This window comes from Ambystoma mexicanum, chromosome 13 (assembly GCF_040938575.1).
Source record: "Ambystoma mexicanum isolate Mex_15411 chromosome 13, UKY_AmexF1_1, whole genome shotgun sequence".
In the NCBI taxonomy this organism is placed as follows: Eukaryota; Metazoa; Chordata; class Amphibia; order Caudata; family Ambystomatidae; genus Ambystoma; species Ambystoma mexicanum.
Window position 1 is genome coordinate 601,839,676 of NC_090938.1, and position 18,522 is coordinate 601,858,197.

The following is an 18,522-nucleotide window of genomic DNA, read 5'->3' on the forward strand; positions in this document are numbered from 1 at the left end:
AATCAAAATTAACAATAAGAAAGAGACCTTATCCAACTCCAAACACAACACCCCCACACGCTCCGGCCTTCAACACCCTCCCCCCAGCCCCCTCACTCGCTTCAGCTTCTCCAAAGTTTCCACACTAGAAGTGGAAAAAATTATACTCAGCCTCAAACCCTCTAACTGCCAAGGCGACCTATGCCCACCTCAAATCATCAAAGACGCAGCCAGAGACCTATCGCCGTTCATTACCAAACTCATCAACGCCTCCTTCTCCTCAGGCACCATCCCCAACAACCTCAAATAATCTTGGGTCCTCCCCCCTACTAAAAAAACCCTCACTCGACCCAGCCGTACCCACCAACTACAGACCCAGCACCACCGTCCCCTTCCTACTAAAAATCCTTGACGAGACAGCCTATCTACAAATTCAAAAATTTCTTGAACAAAACCACCTCCTAGGAGCCCGGCAATCAGGATTTAGACCCCAACACGGCACAAAAACCGCACTCATTGACCTCAAGGCCCAAAATCGACACTCAGAGATAATTGGAAAACTGCCTTATTGCTCCTCTTAGACCTCTCGGCAGCTTTTGATCTTGTTGATCACAAAATACTGTGTAACCACCTAGACTTGGCTGCCCACTTCTCCCAAGAAGCTATTGGCTGGATCAAATCCTTCCTGAGAAATGGATCCATGCAAGTCTTTTCCACCACGGCCTTCGCTGACCCCATCCCCATCACATGTGGGGTCCCTCAGGGGTAATGCGTCTCCCCCACACTGTACAACGTGTTCACTAAGCCCCTGTTTGATGATCTTGACGGTCTGGGTATCACCTACACTAACTATGCAGATGATACCCAGATCCTCATCCCGCTGACGGGAGATTACAACATGGATTTGGCCTTGGTGAACAAGGTGTACCTCATCATCCAGGCATGGATGGCCTCCCACAGTCTATGCCTGAATGATGACAAGACCGAACTCATCATCCTGGGATCAGCCACGTACCTAAACAAATTGGACCTCAACTACTCTAGCCTTACCATAGACGGCAACTCTATAAAGGTAGCTAAGGAAGTGAAAACCCTCGGCATCTACCTCGATTCCACCCTTTCCTTCCATAAACAGGTCAGCTCCCTGGCCTCCACCACAGCCTACACATGCAAGCTTATACGCTCAACCAAACCCTTCCTCTCCACCCAAAGCTGCATTACACTAGCCAGAGCCCTCATACTATCAAAACTGGACTACTGTAACTCCCTCTATGTAGGTGCTAACAAACAGGTTACCAATAAAATCCAGATCCTACAGAACAATGCTCTGAGAGCAGCGCTTAGCTTCCCTAAAAGAGAACACATCTCGAATATCAGGAGAACCCACAACTGGCTCACCACCTCGGACAAGATCCTGCTTAAGGTAGCCTCCCTCACCAGTAGTCCGTTGTTTGTGTTACTACCTCACTCGAATGCGGGAGCGTTGTGTTTACACGAGGATGGTGACGTACAAAAAAGGAAGACCTGAAACGGAGGCGGCTGGCCATTTTCTACGACGGATGTAAGCCGATGTTACAAAAGGCCCGTAGTGGAAGGTACTACCTTGAGCCCTTTGGCTCGTTTTTGAATTTTGACTACCTATATGAGTGGCTATTTGGATTCAGATTCGTATTTGAAGTGCATACATTAATTGGGCTGGTCCTGTTTTGTTTTTCTTTCTTCCTTTTTTCTTTTCCTTTCTTTTTCTCTCCCTTTCTTCCCGTCTGCACTGTAGGGGCTGTTAAATTTTCCCTTGGAACCTAGCATATTAGGCGGAGTTCTACGGGACTGCGAAATTGAATTTAGCGCTGTACTCCAGGACTTTGGAGATTCACCTGAAGTCCAAATTGGATATTGAACCACATTTGGTTCGCAGGTATGACTTTTTAATTGAATAGACATATAGGAAACACTGGTGTGGGAATAGGGGGAACCTTTTGGCCTGAAGGAAGATGGCCTGACAGATTGAGAAATAATGCTTGTTTCTCTGTCTATTTTTTGTTTACCAATTTACCTGTGGTTATAGGTTGATGGGTTTGAAAATTTATATATATATATATATATATATATATATATATATATATATATATATATATATATATTGTAGTTTCCTTGACACGTGCTACATTTGAGCATTGTGTGATGACTAAAAACTGGAGTAATGCTCTACAGTTCTTAGGATTAAGCTGAACCTCTATTGGGTATAGATATAGGCCATATAGGCCTCTCCCCGGGATCGGACTGCCGTTTGATGAGAGCAACTGAGCAATAAGAGACAGTTTGGTATAAAAAAATAAAAAAACTTTTAAAAAATTTGATCTTAATGAAAATCATTTTGGTTTGATTTTAGAAATTTGTTAAACGTTCATCCCATCCTGATTAAGACATTTACAATCTACAAAGTCGAAACTAATTACCAACTGGGAAGCCTGTTTGATAACGAAGATTCACATATATAGGCACCGATAGTCGATATCTTGTCTGGAATGAACAATTTTTAGCAATTTAAGGGAAATTAATTGGAACTTTCCTAGATTCTTAAAATAATTGAATGTTTTAGGATTTGTATTAGCGGAATGAATGCATGAATGCCTGAGCTTTTAGGATGTTTTTTTTATAAAATGAATTAATTAAAATTGATCTATGATGTATTTTATACTCAAATCTAAAATAAAATAAGAATTATGATTTGATTCAATACCTTCTGCCTCTGCTCTATCAGTTGCTTTCGCTACCCTGGCACCACGCTCTTGTTTCGTTTCATTATATGACCTTACCTCCAGGTGCCAGCGAGTTAGGAGGTTCCCACCTTTTGATCGTTATTATGCTGTGACACCAGCTATAATTGGTCTCCAGTACCCACCCACCTAGCAAGTGTGCAAGCTCTTATCTTTGTTGATGGTTGATATATCAAACCTCAAAAGAACACAAAAGTAAATAGTTACTCCTCTCATCCGTGTCAAGTGTCCAAATGACAAGAGTCAGCCTGTGTTACTCCAGCAGTTGTGTATTACACCTAAACTATCATTGTCTCCTGTACATCTGCAAGTCACCTATCCAGTTCTCCAAGGAGAGTCTTCATAGAAACTTCAGAAGCTCTGGATTTATGCATCTCACAATATCTCCAGTATGAGACTGGGGAAATCGCATCACCAAAGCCCTTGGGATGGTGTGAGGCAGAAAGTACCAACTACACCCCGGCGAAGAGCCATGTTCATGTTTTTTTCTTTATCTCTGCATGGCTAACTCTACCCTGGTGACAACTAATCAGAGTTAGGGGCACAAGCTGTAAACCAGGGTAACTTTACCCATCATCTCACCCACTGAAGTGCATGAGTGCTTGGTCTGCCAGATGGGTGCCCGAGTTAGAAAAAGGCTGATAGAGGCTGCTCTTTGTGGGCTCAGGCGTTTGACCATGGAGAATGCCCCTACTAGAATGACATGGTGTACATGTAAGTGAGCCTTATATTGTCTTTTCCCAGCTATGTCTCTGTCCAGGGACAATGCTGTATCTGAAAGATAACAGACTGGAATGTGTGGATGTCTAGGTCTCAGGCTGGAAAACATCTCGGCTCAAAGCCCGGGGACAGATGCACCTGGTTTGAAAGTGGCAGCCTTCCACTGATTGTGAGGCCACCAAACATTTCTGGAAGCACAAATGACTGGGTGCTTAGGAGGGACTCAGTATCTAATCCCTAGAACTAGCGAGCGCCTGTTCCATTGCGAATGTTCAGGGATGCACACTTGAAGGCGCAAAGGAAGAATCTGACTTTGAGGAGCTGCACTCCTATCAAGTTGACCCTTCCACTTCAGAACCCAACAAGGAGCATGCAGTACATGCCTTGCTCCCCTGAACGGTGGGGACAATTATGTCAGACACTTTTCTACTCTTCTTCCTCTCAAGATGAGACTGCAGTGCATTTCTGAGAGCAGTAAATGGATTCACCGAGGCAAGGTCACAGAGTAACAAGAGAATATTGGGTCTGGTTAAACATCAATACACAAGCAAGAAACCGAGAAACGTTGGTGCTTTGGGACAGTGACTACACCAACTCCAGTACAAGACCATTGTTCTTCTGGATTAGGTTAATTCTGTTATATGTCAGCAGCTGCAGACTTTTGCTTTGTTTCTTCATTGAAGGCATTCAACAGAAGGGTCTTCAGCTCCCTCCGGAAGTTGCTTTGTCGCAGAAGAAAGCCCAGGCTCAACCTGAAGGTTTATCCAGGTAACCAGTGACAACAGTAATGTTGTAAACATGAAACCCAAATGGAAGCTGAAACTTCTGACCGTGATTACTCCAGGACCCCCTTATTCCCAGGAAGGCCACTAGGAAAAAAACAGTATCTGGAGACTGACTACAATCAAACAGCAGGGTACAAGACCTTTTCCCCCCATTGAAAGACTTTGGGCCCATCTTCCCCAATGGGTACGAACAACCATTACAGAATACTAACATCCATCCCTAGTCGGTCAATGATTGAACTAAAAAGAGCCGTTTCACCTTGAGGCACTCCTGTGAACCGTAAAAGACCTTTCCCCAGTGACTTCTGAAACAAGGTTTCCTGCTTGGCTATGGGTGCCAGGACCTCCACACAATGCGCTATGCTCCCAGTTTGTGGCAACCAGCACAGGTATATGAGGGAATCCCTTGGGGCCTTGCACTGCGGCCCAGTAGGTTATTAGGGAAATGCCAAAAAGCAACTACTGTGAAAGCATCATGAAGCAAGACACAGACAATAGATTCAAAGTTCAAAATAAAATGATTTACTAACTCAAACGTCAGGATGGTTGAAGGCCTAACTTCCCCTATGCTAAGGTGGGATTTCCCAACCTGAACAAAACTAAGCAAAGTCTGAGTCCGAAAGTTCAACTTAAAATTCTGTCCGTGTCCAAAACATACCCTTGCCCTCAAAACTAAAGCTAAACAATGTGTGGGGATGTCAAGAATAAAGAAATAATGGTGATCAAATAAAGGTTCTGAGCTTCTTACAGCTCCTAGCTTCCTTTTCAGCTCCCCTTCCCCAAGTTCAAGAAAGTTCCAAAAACGTCTCTGGATTACTGTTCTTAGTTTCAAAACAGTTCCACAAATCCTAGGGGTTCCCTCCCCCCAAGTTCAAAGCAACACAGTTCCATAGATACTCTGGGTTCCCTTCCCAAGTTCAAGGCAATGCAGTTCCACTGAAAATGGTCTTGAGGATTCTGTCTCTGATCAAGCCGGTTCCAGAGTTAACTCTCTGAAAACCCAGAGCCACCATTAAAGTTCATCAAATCTCAGGATTCCCTTCCCCATAACTTCAACTTTCCAACCTCTGCTTGGCCTCCGTCTCTCAATGTTCAAACCAAGTCCAAAATTGACTTATCTTTCCTTCTGGATAAGCTTAAAAACTCACTCGGCTTATTCTTTCTTGGTTTGCTTAAACAAGTTCTTTGGCTTTCACAGTTGAGGGTTTCGTGGACTAGGCGCAGTTGTCAGTCCACACATTAAGGGTCGCGCAATAGGCTTTTTACCCACAGAGGTTCTTCTGCTTTTGCTCCTGTGCAGATGTTCCCACTCACTTGGCTTCTCCTTGCTAGGCTCCTGGTTTTGCCACACTGTCACACAACTTGGACCAATCCTTGGCCTTGACACACTGTATTCAACTAAAAGAGTTCACTTAGTGGTTATTTCACTACTTTAACACCTTTCGGTTATGCTCTCTCGCAATCTCACATTCTTACTCTCTTGCCGCTTACTTGGCTTTCACAAAACAATGGTTGCAGTTCTTAAGCATTTATCATTTGTTATACATTTGCTCATAAAGATTTCATTCAGTGCAGTATTGAATACTTCTTACTATTTGCTTTGCTGTTTATATTTCACCCAACCTGTGACCACGGGTTCGTTTCATCACTTTCATACGGTTTCACTTTTCAGCGCTTGCATTTTTCTCCCCACAGCCCCCATGGATGCCCCAGTGCGAGTGACTGCTCCCTTCACTCACAGGTCCTTGGCGCTCCCTCCGGGCAGCTGTGCTGCCCATTTTCAGCTCTGCTCGCTGGCTTTCCTTCTCTGGCGAGCTCTGCTCGCTCTCCTGTGGCTCTTCGGTCCTCACTGTCAGCTCCGCTATGCTTCCACGGATGATGGCAGCTTCCTTTCCTCCTTGCCTTTGTTCGCAGCTCGGCTGCCTTGCTTTGACCACATAGGCTCCCAAACATGTGGTATCCTTGCAGCCCGCCTGCTCCTGGGCACCACAAGTCCTTTGTTTTTTTTCTGCGGGTGTCCAAGCTGCACTGCAGGACCAACCAAGACCGCCTCCTTACAAACTGGACTCCCGCTGGACCATCAAACAGAGGCCTCCCTGTTGGTCTCTATGTTGCTGGTTTCCTCCCTTCTTATAAACCTGCAACCACTAGATGGGTTGCAGGTGCGAGTCTTCAATTAGAATTGCCCGACTGCAATTAGAACAACATGCCTTACCTTCACAATACTCTGCAGGCATCTTCGTCGTATCAGCACTAGAGTGGTGAAACAGGTTATTAGTGTTCACTACTCCTAGTAACTCATGCATAAGCTTTGGGCGCCCAGTTACCTGAGGGTTCGGTGCGCAGTACAAATAAAGAAACTAAACTAGTCGCCTCTTCCTCATCCCAGTATTCTAGTGGGTTGAATGGGGAAAAGTAAGGGGTACTGTTGTACAATAGCGCATAAAGGCTGGGGGAGGGTTAGGTTGATTTCCACAGGGAAAAGGGGGATACCATGTCTCACCTGTGGGTAACTTTTTGGCAATCCCCAAGGACCCTCCACCCAGGTGAACCTCCCTCGCTTCTCCACCCCCGGGTCGGGGTTCCAAAAGCGATGGCCTTTACCTGGTCACCCAAACAGAGGATCCAGTGGGAGTAGGAGTGAGGATACCCTCAGGTGTCTCACACTACTGTGAAAACCCAAACAGTGTCTAACTGACCAGTCCATTGGGATGTGTAATCCAGGTGGCCGGGGCACGGCCATTGCTATTGGATCCAGACCCTGGAGGTGGACCAGTGCAGGAAGATCACCTGGATGAGGGGCCCCTGGGGAGTGGGAGTGGAGCACCCGGAGGAGAGATGCGGTATCCCTGTCCCGATTTTCATGTAGAACACCCTCATCATTCCATGTACTATCTAGGAACTTTAGCCCCCCACCCCTTCCTACACATATACTCTAATGCACGGACAAAGCGCTTCAGGGAAAAACAGACCCACACACAGCCAGTCCGTTTGATCTGTCGCAACATCAGGGTCAGGCAGAGTCAGGCACCTAGCCTTAATGACTCACACCTGAATCCTTTTCCCTTTCCCCAATAGGATAGAAGGTGGAGCATGACAGCACCCGGAGAGCAAGGGGAGAAGGGCAACCAAAGCGAGCAAGACCAGCAGAACGGAAGGGCAGGAAATCCCAGGAAGACGATGCGACCATGGAAGCAGAGCAGACGGGACCAGAAGACTAATGAAAGGCAGTGGTCTTGCCAGCTGTGGGGTGAAGGTCGCTGCACAATCCCAAAGGGGCAAATCCCTGCTACTGCAGAAGGTCACTGCAGTACCTCCTTCATGTGCGTTGTGTGAGGACTTGAAAGGAGCTAGCCACGCTGGGCCAAAAGCCTTGACTACACGGGTCTTGATAAACTGTATCAGCCGCTGCCAGTGAATGAAATGGGATACTGGCTTGTGTTGATGAATGAAAAGGACATTATTGTTTTAAATGCTCTTTGGGTTGTCGAGAAACTGCAAGAGAAAGCACATTGTAGCAAGAATGAAGAATGCCAAGATTGTGTGCGAGAGAAACCGTGAAAGAAACCGAGAAAGGAGGCGAATAGTCCAAGTGGTCAAACGAGGGTATAGTCAAGGGTACTAACCCACTCTTACAGTAGACGGTCTTGGACAAACAGGTGAAATGAAGTATACAGCTAACCTAAGAAAGTAATAGCCCTGTGATGCTAAGAACTGCAGATACCAGAAGGCCTCGGGAGAGGAGGCTGGTGCAAACCTTTGAACTGCATCCATTATGGTGGGTTGCACGTAGGACGGCAGCCGTGAGAAAAAAGCCTGGTTCTTGAAGGTAAACGCACTTGCTACAATATATCAGAGTGACCCGGCGAGGAGCGATCGCCCATCGGAAGTCTCTGTATTGAACTGGCAAGTGAACAAGTGAAAGCGTGAAATATTGCAAAGTAACAAGTGTGATGCTAGCGGTTTGAAGGCTTGCACCCGATCGAGGGAAGCCAGAACTGCCGACACAGGAAGGTCTCAGCACGGAGAAGAGGGACCGGAGTAAATCAGTGAAAGTGAACCAAATATTTGTTTAAAAAGACATTAAGAGCTCCTGAAGGTTATAAGCTCATAGAACTGGTAAAGTTAACTGAACTGTGATTTAAAGGCTACAGTGAACCTGACTGAGGGATGCCAAGTGAAAGCAAGGGAAAATGAATCCCGCATTATTTGATAAAGTAAAGACGAAGGTGAACCCAACAAGGGGGTTTCACGAGAAAGCCGGGGAAGAGGGGAATCCCGCATGGTGAGAGCTTGGGAAAAGTCTTGTGAGGCCAAGCCAAAGACATTGATTCGAGGGATCCTGCCTTTTCTGAAGAAACGGCTTCCCGATGAGTATAGACTCAAGCAGTGCTCACAGTCATGCCACTGTTCCTTGAACCTGTGATGCAACGTGGGGAAGGGAGTGTATTAGTTCAGCAGTCCTGAACTACCACAAACCTTTTGGACATTTCAGTTTGCACTACACCCGTTTGTCATACATTTCATTGTCCCACACCCCTTTGTTATATAGAGTAAGGATTTGGCAATAGGTTTATTGGTACAGGCTATTTTGTTTTGAAACAACACCACTAGGACAGAGTTTTCTTTACTTTGATGGTCGTAGCTTGCTCCCATCTTAGATTTAGGTTTAGATTAGGAATTCTTCTCACCCAAATACTGTTCTATAAACACCCTTGGATGATACTCCTTGTGTCTGTTGTAGGTCTGATAACCATGCCTTCCTTGCACTACCCATCCCACAATTCTGTTTCCCAGCCAAACCTATTCCCTCCCCTCTTGTCCATTAGGGCAATGATGAAGCTCAATTTAAATATGAGGCGAATGAGCGTGGAGGTAAGTAGTCAGTGGAAAAACAGCATGCCCCTCAGGGTTGCCTTATGCCCTGCAGGTACTGTACACCGGCTGCTGCTTCAGTGAAGATGTTTCAGACCCTAGGTGATTTTCACACTGGCACACTTACAAAGTCAACTTAGTGCCAGGAACTGCAACATACAAACGACTCGACCAAACCGAATAGAATCCAGATGGCAGACCGCATTCTTATAGCCTGTGTCATGAGGCAGGCCCCAGTCGAGGTACCAGAACCAACCAGAACCCGTCCCTGACCCGATGATCCATGCACATGCCAATGATCAAACAGCTAACCCACGGGTGGGCTGAAAGACCACACAGCCTTGTGTGTCGATTGTTGAAGCAGAAGAAGCACAGTGTTTGGAGAAAGTTGGCAAGCAGAAGTAGTAAGAGGCACAGAGCCTTGGGGAGGAGACTAAAGGAGCAAGAATGAGGAGTTAGACATGGACAAGGAGCTGAAGGAGATTGGGAAACATCAAAAAGAGGAAGGTGGAAAGTTGTTGGGGGGAAGAGTGGAGGTGTATTAAAGGGGGTTCCTAGACTTCAGAAGGAGGCAAGTGTGGCTTGAGGAAGAGGGAAGGTTACTGGAGGTTGGAGAAGAGCAAGAGAAGGGGATTGTAAAGCTGTTGGAGGTGATGTGGGAAGATCCGAGGGTGGGATATTAAGAAGGACTGCAAAACAGGAGAGAATGTTGCCTTGGAAAGATGCTCCTAGAATGGACCTACGGGATTTCTTTGAGAATATTTCTTCGAAGCCTATTACATTGAATGTATTTATGGTTTACACATTTTACCACACATCAATGCCCCCAAAGGCCCCCCACATTATTAATACCCTGACTCAATCCCCCATCTACATTGCAGTGAAATCTGTTTTAAAACATTCGACGTAATGGGCTTTGTTGAAATATTCTGCGACTTTATGGTAGAATACCCTCCTGGATTAGGAAAGAGACCCCGATCTGAAGGGATTGATCTGAACGAATGTGGAACAACAAGTGTTGTGTGGCATTACGAAGGGTAGGTCATGTCCTGGGCCAGATCTAGGCCAGGCCAAGACTTCAGGTTGAGTAACTCGAAACCCGACCTTTCCACCAGAGGTGCTTCAGAGGTCAACATCCGCAGACAGAACATCTCTTGGATAAAAGGATGGAAAAGCTGAACACCAAGCTGTCTGAACTAAGGGAGAAGGCTTGTGAGAACTGTTCCTGGACAGAAAGTCTGAGGACTCTGGCCAAAGACTGAGACCCATTGAGGAGCAAGTGTGTTTAGTTTGGTAATCTGGAACAATCAAACAACATTCAAACTTAAATGGCCCTCTACCTGGTGCACAGGGCAGTCAATACCTTTAGAGCTTATTCTAGTCTGTTACAAACTAAACGCTATAGTCACAATTAATGGAGGATACTGACAATGAAGTCAAAATCATCTCTACATTCCAATACACAGACGATACCTAGCTGTACTTTAGAGTGAAGTGCTCACATTACATCAAATACCTCTGGAAATCCTTTCCGCTTTACAAAAGGTGAAAAGTGCATACCCACAGCTCAGCCCAACCAAAATTTAATTTGTTCTTCTCCATCACCCATGCAAATGATAAATCATCCAAGTGTGGCAGAATGACATGCGCTTGGAAAGGTGGTTCAATCCTCAACTCATCCCCTCCAAAGTCTTTGGGTTCATTGTAGATGGCAACATCTCCTTTCCTTACAGCAGCATATTAACAGAAGAGCTCAGACAGCTTGGCACCAGCATCAATACAAGATTAAGCTCTTCCTCCCACCATAGGCTATCCGGACACAGTACAGGCCCTCGTGATTGCACACCGTGATGGGGGAAATGCCCTCCTCACCTGGCTCCTTGACATGGAGCTAGCCCCTCTCAAGTTGGTCCAACACGCTGCAGCACACCTCATAGCAGATCACATTTTGCACAACCTACAGTGGCTATTTATTTTATTTTTGTCCCAGCACACTGGACCCCATCCTAGTTAAAGTCAACACTGCTCCAACACTCCTACAGTTCAGAGGAGATCTTTAGACCCTGCTTTTTATGATATTTCTAAGTGTGATTTGAATCCACTGTCCCCACATTTCCACAGTTCTGGGACTGTTTACAAATTTACCCATCTTGTTCTCTAATGCATGTACAGCATGCTATTTTTCCAAAAACTAGGTTTGTGTTGTATAAAATAAAAATACTGAGACAAAGTACAAAAGCTTTAGTAGAATCTATTTCCACGTTTAAGAAATGCAGCTAGAAATCGCATAGAAATCACAATCAGAAGAATCTCTGCCTCGAAACAACCATATCACAAAAAGGATTGTTCCATTATGCCCAATGTTCAAAGTTCCTGGTTTAACTTTAATGCTACTTTCCAAATTAAAACTATTATGCAGTTGTATGGTAGTATAGGCCCTCTATAAACAAAATAAAATACCTGAAGCAAAATAATGGGTATTCCTATGTGCTTCTGCCTTGACTCACATTTCTGAAATGGGTTGCAGTATGAAGGAAGGTGAGGTGGAGTAGGGGACAAGGTCATTAATTTTTCTACTGCATTCTTGAAACAAACTGGATTTGTAACTACGAGAAGCTTATGGCTGAAGGACAACATAAAATAAAAAGACAGCGCCCAAAGCATTGTAGGCAGGGTCGAACTGGGACAAGAAATGGGCACGGACACCCAAAAAAAAGTGGCCCAACCCTCGCCACAAGAAAGTGGCCCACACCTCGCCTCACGACCTTGACCTCTGATGACATCACCGGAAGTGATGTCATTTGACCTCGCCCCAAAGTGACATCCCAGGAAGCAATGAAACACGACCTTTCACCCCTTGACAAAACAGGGAGTGGCATCAAATAGCATTGTTCCTAAGTACACTATGAAAAATATGGTTATGATTTAATTAATGTGATATACATCTCATACAAGAATAGATCACCATATGTATCATTAATATCTGTGTGTATAGATCCATATTGCACGTTGCAGGTGTTTTTTCTTTTTTAAATAAAAAATGCAATTTTTTTTAATTTTTTTTTAAAAACCAGCCCAGGAGTGGCCAGAAACCAGCCCCCACTCGCCAGGGACGATTTCGCCCCGGCCAAAAGGCCGACGGGCCAATCCGACCCAGATTGTAGATGCAACCACGCATGTCCTAGAGGACACATTCATTTATTTTTTTTGCAATACCTGTCCTAACCAGGTAGAACTATAAACTCAGGAATTTGTATAATATAATCGGGGGTGGTTCTTACCCCTCACAGATTTTCTTCACTCTATTCTTGAGCTGGTCTCCTTGGAAGAAGATGATGAAGACGGATTTGTGGACGTAGTCTCCCTAATAATAGAAAAAGAAACAAGTACAAATATTGAGAGTTAAAAAAAAACATAAGAATATGCCATTGTGGGTCTTTATACCAGCAAAAGAAGTCCAGTATCAGGTTTCTCCCATCCCACCCCCCAAAGAGGAAGTCCAGCACTATAAGCCCAGTGGGGCAAAATAACGTTTAAATTGTCATTTTTGGTGTGAGCTTGGTCTTCAGTAAATTGGTTTGATAGTGTGGGATTAGCGGGTATCTCATCTGCAGCATATTTGGAGGTACTTGGAAGCGTGAGGACACTGCAGATCTTGGACTCTCTCAGATTATAGACAGATGACGCTGGAGCAGTAGGCATCATGTGGCCACAGGTGCTCTGCTATCGATAGCCACCGGTGCTCTGCATGTGTGGTGTTCAGTTTCTCAGCATAATGCGCACGCAAACCTTTTGCTGTTGTGCGCCACCTCTGTCAAATAACTTCCAACTAATTCTTTACTATGTATGACGTATTCTTTTCCCTCCTGTGGCAGTCTACCTAACTGCAATGTTTAGCTTGGCTTCCCCAGAGCGAGACACTAGCACCCAAAACATTTTAGAGAAACGATACTCCCTTTTCAGCACCGTAGAGGTAACATGAAGACTACTCCTCTGCTCCCCTAGCGACAAACGTTGTCAGAGATCCACAGGAACTGCTAGCCCCACAGCTACCCTGATACTCTGACCTCAGCAAGCATTCAAACTCAGCTGCATGAACACAGCCATGGGTGGAAAAGGGGAATTGGGGCAAAATGGAAAACGTGGCCTCCACTGAATTTCGGATTCTGGGGCCCAAGACATAAAAGGAAGGATTCATTTTCTGCTCCGATCTCTCCCATACTTGAAAGAATGAGGCCTTGCATTTTATTTTATGTAGCTCGAGCTATAGAGATCAAGTCCATCATTTATTTTTCCTTATTTAATTTTTCTTTCCCATATTGAGAACTCTGCCTAAGTGGTTTTTGCTTTTCTTTTGACTTTAAACTCCTGCCCCAACCTACCTATTTTGCCAGTCTGTAACCTAACTGCTTATCCCAACTCTAATTAGCCAAGTACCATCTATAAAGGTATATTTATACCACCTGTCTTAAAAAATGTGTTAATCCCGAGTTTTTAGTCCTTCTGAATCAAGAGGTTTTAAATGAAAACACCAGTTTACCTTATACCAAATCTCATTGCCAACGTTTTTTTTTCCGACAGTCTTTTTACTCATAGCAGAACTTAACTCAAGAAAACTCCCTACCTCACTCTGGGGGCTCAAGCGTGAAATAAACGTTTTACAAATGTATTCTATTTTCAAGACGCTGTCTCTTCAGGCGCACCCAAGCTACTTATCACTCGGGATGTAGACTCTGCTTTGGAGGCTGCAGAGTAGTGTCACTAATCAAGCCGTGCTCTGGAGCCAGAACCTGCATGCTGCCCAACCAATCAGGCAGGCACCTCCTCGGAATAGAGACACTTCTCCGCTAGGCAAGGATTACTATCTCTGATCAGGTCAGTTCCATAGTTAACTCCCTGAAAAATCAATGCAAGATGAGGCCTCGGCAGTACCCATAGGAAATCATGGACACCCGCTGACAGACATTGTTGAAAGGCAGTTACTATGTGGTCACATGAGCCAATTTGAGGTTCCGCACACTGAAAGGACCGCCCATGAGGATGTCGGCTCTCTCAGCCCTGTGAGCAAGCAATCATAGGTACAGGCCATCAAGTAAAACAAGTATGCACCCAGCAAGCACATGTACTTGAATACCTTTTCCTTAGAGATCTCTCACGCATAAACTATATAATGAACGAGACAGCAAATACAAGGAATCGTTAGACTGAAATAATGAAAGTCCTAACAGATGCCTTACTGCCCCTTGTGTCAGGTTGGGGGTGGGTGGGAGAAGTTCCCCTAACAGCTCCAGTGCTGACGAGGAACTCTTTGCCTGGTCAGCTACGTCAGCTGAAGTTGGAATACTGGGATCAGCTGAAATTCTTCATTCGAGTTATTAGGGAAGTGCTGAATCAGTAGCAATGTAGATCCTGAGGGGCATGTTAAAAACAGTCACTGAAATTCAATCTGTCTGAAAGGAATATAAACTGCTTCACAAAGAGAAACTTTCAAGAAGTCTTTGAGCAAAAAAAGAACAACATTTTAGAGAATACTAAAGTCAAAGTTGCCTAGCAGGTACACACTCAAGGCAGCGGCAAACACTTAATCAAAATACATTTAATAGCTAGTCTTTATTGAACTCTTCTTTTGGCATAAAACCCTGAAAGGTTTATTAAACTAGAATAGAGACAGTTTAGGAGGTCCCTGACTCAAGCAAGGATTAACGATCTAGTGAAGATAGTTCAATCATTTACTGCTGGAGTTCAGGACGAAGAGAGGATTAACTACTACAGGGGTGTACAACCTGCAGTTCGCCAGATGTTTTGGACTACTACTGCCATGATACCTCACCATTGACTATGCTGTCCAGTGTTGATGGGAAATGTAGTGCACAACACCTGGTGAGCCTTTCTGCTGCAGAAGTCCAGAGGCAGAAATCAAAATGAACAAAACCAGCATTCTCACCTTCCAGTTGTAGAGCCGTGGTGTTCAGGCGACTATTATACCTGAAAAAGGATAGGCGTCCCTAGTTAGGCAAACAACTAATTATAGCTTCTTCCTTGTGCCTTTAACCCATGGTAACCTGCCAGAAGAAGCACAATTGTTTTTCTTTTGTCCTAATCCTTTTCCTTAAGGCCTGGACGCCTTGAAGCAGATAATCTAGAACTCTTGAAGTGCAGGGATAGCAGAGTCTGTTGATCATTTAAAACATCTCATCCGGCAAGCCAGAGACAGGAGAAGCATTTACGTTTACACCCCCATAAGAGGGGTTATCAGGAATGGGTAAAGATGATAGAGGAGGAAAGTCCATGGGTCCAACTGTCATGTCTCCCGGCTCCTCAACCCCTCCCAGATCCAGTGCTACTTTCCCATCACAGCGTTTCCGCCGTTAGCCTCTGGTAAGCCCGTTTACACGTGCTGGAACTGGTTGCCATGGCAGCGTGGTGCTTACACAAGATGCACTCTGACAGCACCGCGCTCCGGAGGCCTTCACAGTCACATGATGCGGAATTCGGCATCACCTGCGCAACGCCGTATCACAGGCACCCTTAAAACTCTGCCTATTCCGCAGTCAGGTGCTTCTGATTGAAGTTACTGTGTTCCTTGTTCCTGTGAAACGTATTGCTTGATATCCCGTTGCCGACCTTGCCTGTGTTTGGACTTTCCTTGTCACTGCCTTGACCTGTGTCATTGTCAGCCCCCTTGTTACGACCATTTGCTTGTCCCCAGATTCCTCTTGCTTGCTGTTTTTGTCTTGGATCCTGACCGCACGTCGATGACCACGGCCCTCTTTGGACTTAGCTGCTGCTTTCTCCCAGCGGACGTTTCCACGCCGCCGCTCTTGCAGTGAATCACCTTCTGCTTCACCCTGCTGTTTCCTCTCCGAAATGTTCCTTGTTTGCTTACCAGTATGTGTAGCTTTTGCCCTGATTGGGCTGTCTTCCTTGCTATGCACTTTTACCTCTACATTTCCTCTGATGAATACTGCTTCATCTACTCTTCCTCTGCTGAATACTACTTCATTCACTTCACACTGTACCTGTGCACTTGACTTTTGGACGCCTTGCAGCTTCTAACTACGTGCACAAACCCAACCCTAGTGTGTCCCTCGTTTCGTACGGGACAGTCCCTAACTAACCTTCCCCTTCCTCGTCCTCGTTTCCTTCTTTCCTCTCCACCCAGACCCTCAAAACGGACTACTGAACCAGCTTAGGTGAGATACCATATCAACTTAGGTTCGAGAGAGAGTTGGGAAACGGGGCTGGGGGAACACAAGGGTAAGCCCACAGTTCTTTCTAATACTTACATTGTCTTTTATGGGATTGTTTCCAGAAGGAGACCCCTGCTAGCCCTTACCTGTAGTCCTGGATACATCCACATCCAGGTTAGTGAATCTCGCAATGGGGGTTACGGTAATCTACCATAGAAACATTACTGACCTGTACCTCCTCTCTTTGCTTTCAGCCTGGCGTTCTTGTTGTCTTTGACCCACACCCTTTCAGGTGATTTGCTCCTCTAGCTATCCTTACATAACAGCTAGTGAGATGCATCACCGGGAAGATCCGATTTCTACCAAGGAGAGACCCGAGTCTCTCGGAGCTTGGGCGCCATTCCAACCTGAACCACCATAGACTCCTGCGCATTCTAATAGAAACCATTGCTCTGGATGGGGGTAACCTTCTTTGGTGAGTACCCTGGATAACCTACATTACTGTAAAGCAACACCACCAAAGTAATCCCTTGTGGACACCACAGCCGTTTCAGGCCAGCCTCGTGGTTCCCCCTGAACAAAGAAAGGCTGCTAAAAAAAATGGCCAAGAGAAGGACTAAAAAATACATCAGTACTCCAATGGCCACCAAAAATGTACACTTCGAGGACAAGCCATCCCTTAACAGGGATATGGGTTACCCTCCCTGGACGCCTGAAGTTATGGTCTCTATTGTCTATTTGGGGATGGCAAGAGACGACTGTATGAATATCCCTAGAGGAGCGGCTGGTATGGTTTCTGACCTTTTACTTTTGCCATCCTTGCATGAAGCGTAGGACCAATGGATTGCCCCATTTTGTTGCAGGGAGGAACATAAAGGTCCTATAAGACTGTCACGAGGGAGGTGAGCAAGAGACAGGCAAGCCTGCAGAGTAACACAGAATAAGGAACATGCCCTTCGAGGCAGAGCCAAGAAGCAGCACCATGCACACGGTGCAAGTAGCAAAGGAGCGAGAGAGCATGTGAAGCACAGCGGCTTGTAACCATGCCAGGATTTGTTGAAGAAGCTTGGGCAGGGCTCAAGTCGAGGGTACACGTGGGTGGACGGAGTCCACCACTTTTTTCAGAGGAGGGACGCCATCCACATATGTATTTTAGAGGTTGTGTGTAAAAAGAGAACATTTGACTGACTTCTTTGAATTTATGCCGGTATGGGGATTTGAACTGCAGCCACCAGGTTTGCAGGCCTGGCACTTCACCATGTAACCTGATGAAAAATAACATACGACTAAAGTTGAAATAACATTTCCAGAATACATGTTCCAGGGCAAACATTTTCAAACACTAGAAAAAAATATCCTCTTTGTTTTTGGTTTGTGTTGATTTTATGAAAGGCAAATGGCATTCATCCTGTGCATGATTATGTACAGGATGTACATTTTATATAGTTATGAAAAGCCAATTGAAGGAAATGTACAAATTTCACCTTGAAGTGCTCATTTCCGGTGACGTCACATCCCATTGCGTATAGTCCCCCTACTTAGGGCATTATCCTGACACCGTTCGATTAAATTGTTAGATCCATGCAGGGGAAACTGAGGCACCCGTGGGCACCTGCGTACAGTAACAAATCAGGCTCTGCAGAAAAAATTGCCAGCACGGAACAGGCACGAACGACACTAGCAGCGCTGCACGATGGCTGCCATACTTCAATGAGCCAGCAACAGCCCCTGGAGTGGAGATCAAGGTTGCTTGGGGCATTGCGGATCGACTGGAGAGGGAAAGGGAGTCCCAACACGCCACCACCAATAAAACGAGGTGGGGTGGAGCAGGGACCGCCGCTGGCACAGACAGCGAGTCTGTGGACCGCAGCCGCTCCGGGGACTGGAGTGTGGCAGGAAACATCCCTGCTGGCCCGGAGGAGGGGCCAGCAGATCCAGGCCACGTTTCAGGGGGGGAAACAGCTGTGATCGCACTCAACGCCGGCTTTGAGGAAGGGGGTTGGAGCTCACTGTAGGTTGGAGCACCCCACGGGGCGCACCGGTGAAAGTGGCTGCAGACCAGCGAGGGACGTCCAGGAGGCTTGCTGCTGGCAAACAGGTTGTATGCAAAGCCTTATCGGGGAGCACACCGGGACAGCAGCTTAGCCAAGATAACCTCAGCACTCCATGGTTGCATGCACTTGGCGAGCAGAGGGC

At 45.8% G+C, this 18,522-nt stretch overlaps 1 protein-coding gene across 8 annotated transcripts in view; it reads right to left on the minus strand.

Moving 5' to 3' along the window:
• The window catches only part of ATP6V0A1 (ATPase H+ transporting V0 subunit a1), a 359,698-nt gene that overhangs the window by 203,308 nt on the left and 137,868 nt on the right, over positions 1-18,522 (minus strand). For all 8 annotated transcript variants that reach the window (XM_069634445.1, XM_069634444.1, XM_069634440.1 and 5 more), the window contains exon 8: positions 12,418-12,500. In XM_069634445.1, coding sequence (XP_069490546.1) covers positions 12,418-12,500 — 83 coding nt within the window. The remainder of the gene's footprint in view (positions 1-12,417; positions 12,501-18,522) is intronic.